This window comes from Prorops nasuta, unplaced genomic scaffold, assembly GCF_024137725.1.
Source record: "Prorops nasuta isolate Cenicafe-Biocafe unplaced genomic scaffold, Cenicafe_Pnas_1.2 PNAS00051, whole genome shotgun sequence".
NCBI lineage: Eukaryota > Metazoa > Arthropoda > Insecta > Hymenoptera > Bethylidae > Prorops > Prorops nasuta.
In genome coordinates, this window is record NW_027116848.1 from 801,467 (window position 1) to 812,432 (window position 10,966).

The 10,966-nt window shown below is 37.1% G+C and overlaps 1 protein-coding gene across 1 annotated transcript; it reads left to right on the forward strand.

Moving 5' to 3' along the window:
- The first annotated feature begins 1,019 nt into the window (after positions 1 to 1,019).
- On the forward strand, positions 1,020 to 1,891 carry LOC136784306 (histone-lysine N-methyltransferase SETMAR-like). Its single transcript, XM_066744886.1, has 4 exons — positions 1,020 to 1,110; positions 1,180 to 1,379; positions 1,442 to 1,590; positions 1,633 to 1,891. Exons 1-4 carry the CDS (start codon positions 1,020 to 1,022, stop codon positions 1,889 to 1,891), a joined length of 699 nt encoding a protein of 232 aa, XP_066600983.1.
- The last annotated feature ends 9,075 nt before the right edge of the window (positions 1,892 to 10,966 follow it).

A 10,966-nucleotide genomic window follows, 5' to 3' on the forward strand; every position in this document is an offset into this window, starting at 1 on the left:
AACCTGGGTTGAATCAATTTGTTAATGTTTCAATGGTAATTTTAAAAACAGTCATTATTTGTTGTTACTTACCTTCGCAAAAGTAAACACGACATACATAGTCATGCGGCAGTAACTGTTGAATCCTTTGGAAATGGAAATGCCGCAACAAATTTCTGTGCATGATGCGATGCACTGTGGACCGGCTGATATTTACTTGCCGAGATATTTCGGAGATGCTCGACGTAGGATTCTCCTCAATTAAATCAAAAATTTCTTCTTCTTCAACAAAAGAAGTTGAAATAGGTCTTCCTGGCAACTGGCGATGAACTAAGCAACCAGTTTCTCGCATACGCTGAACTGTTTTGAGAATCGTTCGCCTATCAGGAATTCTTCGTTGAGGAAATCGTTCACTATAAATTCGGGCGGCTTCAGCTCCGTTTTCCTGTGCCATGCCGTAGCACACAATCATATCAGTATATTCTACACTTGGAAACATGTTCGCACTTACAATGATAGTTTCGTGTTAAAAAGATGCTAAGCAGAGAGTAAACAATGAAATGAAATTCATCAGCGGGGGAAGAGGTAAGATAGGGAAAAATAAACAAAAGATAGTTTCAGCTGTATGTTGAAAGCAATATTTAGTATTTTTGTTCACTTGTTTATTTATTACACTCATCTGCTTAGCATCTTTTTAACACGAAACTATCATTGTAAGTGCGAGCATGTTTTCAAGTGTAGAATGCACTGATATGATTGTGTGCTACGGCATGGCACAGGAAAACGGAGCTGAAGCCGCCCGAATTTATAGTGAACGGTTTCCTCAACGAAGAATTCCTGATAGGCGAAAGATTCTCAAAACAGTTAAGCGTATGCGAGAACCTGGTTGCTTAGTTCATCGCCAGTTGCCAGGAAGACTTATGTCAACTTCTGTTGTTGAAGAATAAGAAATTTTTGATTTAATTGAGGAGAATCCTACGTCGAGCATCCCCGAAATATCTCGGCAAGTAAATATCAGCCGGTTCACAGTGCATCGCATCATGCACAGAAATCTGTTGCGGCCTTTCCATTTCCAAAGGGGTCAACAGTTACCGCCGCATGACTATGTATGTCGTGTTTACTTTTGCGAAGGTATGTAACAACAAATAATGACTCTTTTTAAAATTACCATTGAAACATTAACAAATTGATTCAACCCAGGTTCCCTCGCTCAATGTTGTCGGGACGAAACGTTTCTCGACAGAATCTTGTGGACGGATGAAAGCACATTCACCCCGAATGGAGTTTTTAATAGGAGAAATTTGGAGCAGTGGGCGGATGAAAACCCTCATTCTGTTCGTGAAGGTGCCTTCCAGTATCGTTACACAATAAATGTGTGGGCTGGCTTAGTTGGAAACCAAGTAGTCAGTCAAATTTATTCATTAATTGAATTGAAACATTTTAAGAACTTTGTTTTTCACAGATTGGACCGGTATTTCTCCCTCCTCGTCTGAATGGGAACGTTTATGCCGAGTTTTTGGAAAATGAACTTGGTGTGCTCCTAGAAAACGTGCCTTTGAAAGTTCAGAAGGAGATCATTTTCCAGCATGATGGGGCCCCGGCCCATTATCGGTCAAATGTCCGATTTAGGCTAAATTACCTTTTTCCAAATAGGTGGATAGGTCGCGGTGAACCAATCGCCTGGCCTCCTCGTTCGCCAGATCTGACTCCACTAGATTTTTTTTTATGGGTACACATTAAAAATTTAGGGGAGCCCAGACGTGGTGGCACAGAAGATGAGGTTCGCAATACGATTTTGGAATCCTTCAAAAGCCTTACGCCAGATATGGTACAAAAGGCAACCCGGATTCTAAAGCGAAGGGCAGAAGTCTGCCTAAATGTAAAAGGTGCTCATTTTGAGCAATTGCTTTAAATTTTGAGAGTGGACTAGGTCTCCTGGGGACACCACTTTAAAAAAAACGCATCGTAACATCTACCGCCAGGTGATGAGGAAATGATAGTAATGTTATATCTACAATCGATAGTACTGCAGCTTAAACGTTTTAATTGTTTATAGCTACCTTTCGAAACCTTGCAAGATCTTAGACGATTAACAATTTTATCTAGAGTTAAAAATTAAAACGTTGTCTCATCAATTTATTAAGATAATGGTGAATCTAAAAGAACGTCAAACAGTATTTATTAATCGCATGCATGTTTTCGGATTAAAGATAGTTAATAATACGCGTAAGTTTAACGAGAAGTGTTCAATTCAAACCCTTGATAATTTCGGTAGTCAGAATAATAACTGACAATCTCAACTGAAATACCATAATGGAAAATCAATATCAGCCAAGAATTCACCATTTTGTTTAGTACGACCTAGCCGATTCAATTGTTATTTATTGGCCAGATTGATCCTCCTTCCTCCCCCCGATTGAACCGCCCTATTAAACCGAACCATTAAGAAAACCGTGGTTTCTGAAATTTCAACCACCGATAACTTTTTAATTAAGGGATGTAGAAAAAAAATGTATAAAGATTTTCTACTCAGAATCGGCCACTCTATTGAGGCCTTTCGGGTCGGCATCGACTTATGAAATACCCTGTATATAAGAATCCGTCTAGTTGTAAATTTGTCGTATCAATGGTTTATGATGATAATTATGTAAATTATCAAATATAGCAAACAGTTTAGAAAAGTTTTTGATATTGATTATACTTAATGAAGTATAGTTTAGTTTGGTAGATTATCTACCTAATGAATTTAAACCTAGAAGGATCTCATGAAGTAGAAAAAAATTAATAATATAAAAAATAGTTATCAGACCGTGCATCAGTATTATCATATCTAAAAAATCTCTAAAAAAGTTTAAATATTATTAATATTTGCTAAGTTGCATAATAACTTATGTACAGTTTCCGACTAAACATATTCGTATACTCAACTTGGAAAATATTGGCATTACTGAAAAATTTTATAACTGTTTCCTTCCAACAATCGAGCTTTCTATCTGGTGTTTCCGGTATTGATATTAATTATGGAATACCCTGTATACAATGTAAACTTTTGAGCTCTCATTTTAAATAAAAAATTAGGCAAGTTAATAAACATATTATTCATAATACATTTTATAGACCAATTTAATCATTTTCATATTTTTAAATCAAAAGATACAGTATTGTCAGTAAAGCCAGTCTCTGTCTAAACAGTCCTCCTACTTTGATGTTCAAGCCTATGCAATTATATGAGCTGGGATGTAAGAATGGGGGTTTCGTTTAGACCCAGACTGGTTTCATGGGGTAGTATCACAATTGCAGGTATACATATAGACAAGTAAATAAAGGCATACTTATACCGTTGTTGAGCACTACTATCATATTCAGCAAATTTGTCTGTCCCGATTTTTAAATCAATTTACTTTAGGGACTCTATATTTTCATAAATTTCGACGTTAATATTTTTTAATTATGCCTAACATATATTACTTACACTTAAAACATATATTGATAAGTATCTAATTTACAAACTATAGGATGTATTCTGGCATGTAATAAAGATATATAGGAAGGTTATACAAATTTCATTTGGTTCATATTTATTGAAAAACCCATCCCATTTTTATCAATTAGTAACTAGATGTGAATGATAGAAAATTCATTATTTTATATGTAGACTTTAGTATTATCATTTAAAAAATATTTATTTAATTAAAGGTTTTAATTTTTCAGAAAACCAGGAAAACTCTAAATGAATAGATATAAATGCTATTGCGTTCACTTATTATACTTCTTAGCTCCTTAAAATTATTAATGTTATTCCTGTCTGCGTGAAAAGCTACCTACGCTACGGGTATTTCGTCACCTTCGCTCCACCTTAAGGGGATGCATTGAGCGACTCAAACACTCATTCAAGTTTATCTTCCAAATTATTAGGAATATGAACTTTTTTGTAGAGATTAAATTTACTCTTTTGACTGTACTGAAGCGCGCTACAAACTCGGTTTCTCAAAATTATAAAAAATAATTTTCATAAAAATTATGAATACTTGTAATTTTGTTGGTCATAATAATATTGAAAATTAGGCCTTGTAGCGCGCTAAAGAAAAGTTCTATGACTAATTTGAGACCAAGAAGAAACAAATATACCTAAAAATGTGGAAGATTTTTTTGAAAAACTAAATTAGCTATTGAAAGACAAGTTTTACACTATTTTACGGACGGAGAAGTTTCACAGTGCGTTAGACAAGGACAAGCCTATTAGCTCTCTTCGCTTTAGAAGGGGTACCCACTCTCTCCCCACCATTTCCCGCTAAACAAACCAACTCTCCTACACACAGCAAGGTGACTGGCTAACGCTGCCTGTCGGTGTGAATCCGTAGCGGAATGGAAGAACAAATAATTATTTGTAGATTTCAGGGTTAGGTTTTCGCATATCCGGCATTGTACCGCTCTTCCATATCATTTCGGGAGGCTGCAATAAAATTTGCAAAATATTTTATCATCTACAAGTCTCAAAAAACTTGAATTAGTTGACGAAAGCGTGACTCGTAGCAGCCGACGCTGATCGCTAAGTTGTGTAGCGCATCACCTACGAGCACCAACACACAGCAAGACAGCTGGCTAACGTTGCCTGTCGGTGTGAATTCGTAGCGTAATGCAACAATAAATCATTATTTCTAGGTTTCAGGGTTAGGTTTTCGCAAAACCGACCTTGTACCGCCCTTCCATATCATTTCAGGAGGCTACAGTAACATCTTCCAAATATTTTATCATCTACAAGTCTCAAAAAACTTGAATTAGTTGACGAAAGCATGACTCGTAGCAGCCGACGCTGATCGCTAAGTTGTGTAGCACATCACCTACGAGCACCAACACACAGCAAGACGGCTTGCTAACGCTGCCTGTCGGTGTGAATTCGTAGTGTAATGCAACAATAAATCATTATTTCTAGGTTTCAGGGTTAGGTTTTCGCAAACCGACCTTGTACCGCCCTTCCATATCATTCCAGGACGCTACAGTAACATTTTCAAAATATTTTATCATCTACAAATCTCAAAAAACTTGAATTAGTTGACTAAAGCGTGACTAATATCAGCCGACGCTGATGCGCTATACAATTTAGTAATCAGCGTCGGCTGCTACGAGTCACGCTTTCGTCAACTAATTCAAGTTTTTTGAGACTTGCAGATTATAAAATATTTTGAAAATTTTACTGCAGCCTCCCGAAATGATATGGAAGAGCGGTACAACGCCGGATATGCGAAAACCTAACCCTGAAATCTACAAATAATTATTTGTTCTTCCATTCCGCTACGGATTCACACCGACAGGCAGCTTTAGCCAGCCACCTTGCTGTGTGTAGGAGAGTTGGTTTGTTTAGCGGGAAATGGTGGGGAGAGAGTGGGTACCTCTTCTAAATCGAAGAGAGCTAATAGGCTTGTCCTTGTCTAACGCACTGTGAAACTTCTCCGTCCGTAAAATAGTGTAAAACTTGTTTTTCAATAGCTAATTTAGTTTTTCAAAAAAATCTTCCACATTTTTAGGTATATTTGTTTCTTCTTGGTCTCAAATTAGTCATAGAACTTTTCTTTAGCGCGCTACAAGGCCTAATCTTCAATATTATTATGACCAACAAAATTACAAGTATTCATAATTTTTATGAAAATTATTTTTTATAATTTTGAGAAACCGAGTTTGTAGCGCGCTTCAGTACAGTCAAAAGAGTAAATTTAATCTCTACAAAAAGTTCATATTCCTAATAATTTGGAAGATAAACTTGAATGAGTGTTTGAGTCGCTCAATGCATCCCCTTAAAGTTGAACTGGAGTGTGATTCATTTTTGTTATTGTGACAACATTTAGTCCGTATGTTTTCATGGTTCTATATGCATACACCTACCAACTGATGACGACGATAAATCTTACTAAAATAATACATTCTTTTCACGAATTATATAATATTTAAATATTTAATCGAATTTATTATGTCATCCGTTTTTGTGCATTACATGAGTAAATAAATTTCTTTAATTTTAACTTTAATTAAATTGACAAAAGTAGGCATGATACTTGGCAACAAAGCTTTACTGTCTTCTTTCAACTTGTTTGCCATAGCGTTTCTCTTTTATTCCTATTTCTGTTGCAATAGCGAGCGAATTATGAACTCTGATGTAAAAAATTTAAGCAATTTACTTGTAACTCATCAAATCGATGAAACAAAATTGGTTGAATACAAAATAATTTCAACAGATCTTGTAAAAAATGTAATTGCGAAAAATAATCTAGCCCCTTTTGCTTCAATCGTATCTATAGAAATTGTAAAAAAAATTATTGATGTCGGTTTGACAATGAATGATTTGAAAAAAATGTATACAAATAACGGTCATCAAGCTATCGCTGATTTGTTTTCAGAAAAAAAATGGAAAGGTGCACGTTAGCAAATCGTTAAATGTTATTGGAAAAATTGTAAATCGTTTAGAAAAATTAGCAGAATAATATATTATTATGTTATAATAAGTCTGTTTGTATTAAAGCTTATTTAAACTTTTGTTTAATTAATGTTATCATCACTATTAAATTAAAAAGGTTTTTTTTTTCAATATGACAAACAATTTTTTAATGCTTTCTCTCTCTTGCCTATATAAATTTATTAATTATGTTACCCATAAAGACAATTGACGGTTTACAAGTGGAAACGATACGTGTTTTCAAACCGCGCGCTTATACTCAGGTGATCAGCGGTTTTGCCAAATTTTCCACATGCAATTGTCAAAATCAGCGTCTTTATGACTTTAACTCTGAAAAACTTTTTTCCCTAAGACAGAATCCTTCTGAAGTTTTTTCCATACGATTTAGAAATTCATATTTTACTCTATTCTAGTTTTTGAATTAAATCTCTTTATTACAAATTCCTTTTCTATAGGAACTACGAGTGATGATTGAAACGTTTCCATAAGAATTTATGTATTTTCATTCATCTTTGAAAAATAATTACTCAAATTCTAGCGACCAGATCTTGCTTAAATTTAACTGAGCATAACAAAATAGTATGAAAAATATATATACAAATTCTTATTTAATTCTCTTTATTCAATCCTCACTCCGGTTCAATCTTAATTCCGTTATCTAAGGCGTCAGCTGGTCAATTAGATGGCCAACAATTTATAAGTATTATTCAGGTATATAACACTCGCTAAGCATATGCAATTCTTTCAACTGGCTATAATGTATTAAATGTTAACGGTAAGTTAGGTCGGATCAAAATGCTAGGTTGTGAAGAGAGGAAGGGATCTCTTAATGAAACCCGAGGCTCGCTCTCTTGCATCCTGAGTTTTCCGTCTTCACTCACATGCAGGAGGCGGTGAAGAGTGCGGGAACGTATCTTTCAAAGGCATAAATTCTGCCAGTAACGGGACCACTACAAAAGCAATATTTTCAGCCCGTCTGCTCTTAATGCAAGCCTATAGTGTAACGGAGGGCGACGGGACGCATCTTTATGGGATAACTACACATGCCTGCTCTAATTTCTATGTATTATAATGTAGGCTGTGTGTTGTGTCATATATGCACTGACATTCATCGAATTTGCTGGTGAAGTTTGGCCTACTAGAATTGTAACTAGCTGGACAGCTTCAGGGTTCTAGTTCTCACTAAGCCGTGAAACGTCCCACATCAGGTGGTAACGATGACGTATTGCCGTCGTGGTGGGGAGAATAAGGAGAATCTGGTAAATTGCATATACTCGAGTATAGTGGTTGATCGTCTTACTTTTGTCAAAAGTATATCATCTCAGGATAAAATGATAGAGTAAGAATTTTCTTCTTCCTCCGTCTTGTTACGTACAAGCGAGTCGTGGCTGCCTGTTAGTCGCGATTCAGCTGAATAACGTGAGACGTCTGGATCAGTAGAATCTTTGACTTGGCCATACGACACACAGTACAATGAACTATAATATTACACTCTGAGCGGTAAGAATGTAAGGAATTGGTATGATTCGGGGTGATAGATAGTATGTGTAAAGAACGTTTGAACAGCAGATTTGACACAATTCGATATATTTTAGGATTTACACACAATGATACTTACAGTAAATACACTAGTTATGATGCATCAGCATCCGCGACTTATCATTAATCGATAAAGCTATTGGAGAGACTAGACTTTCCCGTTACGGATCAGTGTTGGCACTATCTATTAATTAGATGTAATAAGTTCGTAGCAGCTGTTGTTATCTCGCAGAACGGTAGGTGTCAAGCAGCGTTGCCAACTCCGCCATTTTGATTATTCTACGCTGTACAGTTATGTCAGTGATGCCAGAATCAAGATTTTAGCAACAAAAATAAAGTTAACCGCTAGCCAGCAGCAGTATAGAAAATTTGAAGGGAAGGGATATATACCTCTTCCCTTCAAATTTTCTATACTGCTGCTGGCTAGCGGTTAACTTTATTTTTGTTGCTAAAATCTTGATTCTGGCATCACTGACATCACTATACAGCGTAGAATAATCGAAATGACGGAGTTGGCAACGCTGGTGTCAAGCACGACTGAAAGATGCGCACTCGCGACTATTACTAAACGACTTGATATAAATTTATTATTACTATGCTTAACTACCAGCACTCGGCGACTGGGCAAGAAATGTAGAAATATATGGTGAAGTACTCTGCTCCCGTGGAACGAACACTAGATTTACGACCTTGGATCGCGGATAAAGCGGCAGCGGCTAAGCTCGCACAGATTAAGACTCAACTTGGGTGTCACGGAACTCGCATATATGTAAGGGTCTTATTAGGTTGTGTGTCGTATGTAAAGCCATGATCTTTCGACATATGAAAGGCCAAAAAGTCTCCACGTTTACGGTCAATTCCTAAGGTTTGACGCATTTCCGGAAAAGAAGTCCGGGTGTCAGCAATGTGCGATACTACCGGTATTGCACACGGACCCGTGTGGTCTATTTGGTTTCGGCAAGGTGGCTGACGCCTACGTTACTACATTTAAGCAGTGATGCTAGATTATGGAAGCTAGCTCTCCCCACCAAGCGTCCATATACCCACCAATACATGAAGCCGTTCAGAGCGTCCATGTGAAACCCTACTACTCGCTGCACAAACACTATTACTTGGGTGTATCTATGTTTCGGCCTCCGTCGCGTAACCTCGGTATGTCTCGACTGCGAGGGAGAGCGGTATAGTTTTCTCGGACCTCTCTCAAGTTCGCTTGTACGGTGTATACCTAGCCTAACTTGAGTCAAATGTCATAATGTATCGAGAGAACAACAAATATTATTTTGTATTTTGATTTGATTTCACATGTTTGAGATTTGCTAAATTGTAACATATGTGTTTGTATATTATTTAATATGTTGATTTACTTTAAAATTAATATAAATAATTGTAAGAATTGGAAGGTTCTAATTAATTCTAAAATAATTATATATATTTAAATTACTTAATTTATTATTTCTTATACATCCATTGAAAACTTGAAATACTAATTAAAAAGTTGAAAAGGGAAGAGAGAAAGATAAAATAATATAAATATATAAGCCACGAATATTTTTAATTATTTTTATTAAAAATAATTAAAATTAAAAATAGTTTGCGGATTTCCGCCTGTACCACCAGTACTATTATTCGGTGCGCGTGTTGCACCTCTTCCGCCGCTTCTACCTCTTCCTCCTCTGCTATTAACTTGGTGCCGACCCAAACTTCTTTCAACATTCGGAGCAACCCAAAATCTTCGTGCCCATCCTCCACGTATGCCTCTTTCTGAAATGAGAAATAAGTGAGTTACTGAAATATGCATATTTATATTTGCTATGTATTTAAAATAGAGTTTACTTACGATTTACATTGGGTTGGTCCTGTAATCCTACCCGAAGTCTGGATCGGCCAAGAATAGCAACCTGTTGTTACCGTTGCTGTTGTCGTTGCTGTTGCTGCTGTTGCTGTTGCTGGGGTGGATGCTTAGCCATCCACTCCCTCACCTCCCGCGCAAACCTCTTTTTTTTTTGGATTGATATGTCTGGAAAACTTGTTCCCTGCGCAAACGATGACCCAGGGGGGACCATCCTTTGCTCAGGTAGTGTGGGACTTGCTACCGACATAAAGAGTGATTGCGGAAAATTAAGGCCTTAAAACCCCAAGCCTATTTGATACCTTAATTTAAACCTGCGCACTCGATAGGATTTACGGTTGTTTCGCACCTACCCACCAAAACCCATCCATAAGTCGACACTGGGCCGGTTCACAGCAAGTATTTCATCAGCTACCAGTAGATTGTGGGACGATATTTAAATCGCTTTTGGATCGGTTCAACCCGATCCGAAGAGAAGAGAGTAGATTTAAGATCTGAAACAATTTTAATGAAGGTGAAGGTGGGGGTGAGATAGTTCTCTTGACCAAAATGCCAGTGCCTAATATTACTCAAGTGGTTCCCCAAATACCCACTGGGCACTCCGATCAACAAGATAGGGGGACAGCATCATCGCGTATGAACAATCACTCTCCTAAGTGGGCGTATCAATCATGAAGAGAGCGAGTATTCAATTCGTTATCATTCCAGCCTTGACAGTATAAACCTTCCCACTATTTGTTTCTTCTCAGAGGAGAATACAGCATCTATGGGCAAGTCAGCGAGGGCACCAGTTAGAAATCCAATATAGCGACTATGCTGTCCAGGATAGATTAATACAAATAAGATAAAATAGTATAATATTATTAGGAGAGAGGTAATCTCTCTCGGCTGGACATGGATTATGAGTGAAAATGAGTATGAATGATATTATACGAGCTACTGACCTTATGCATGATAAACAAGAGGTCTTATAAGCTTACTGATGAGGTGAGCAGGTTTTAGCAATGGGTAAGGTAAGGATGAGCATAAAAAGCCATTTATTAATTAATACCAATCCCCATGGACCCCGAGATCAGTCCAGAGTCCACAATTTCATCCTCCGCGATAAATCGCGGTCCCCCCCCCCCCCCCCCCCGCCATCAGCAGCGGAT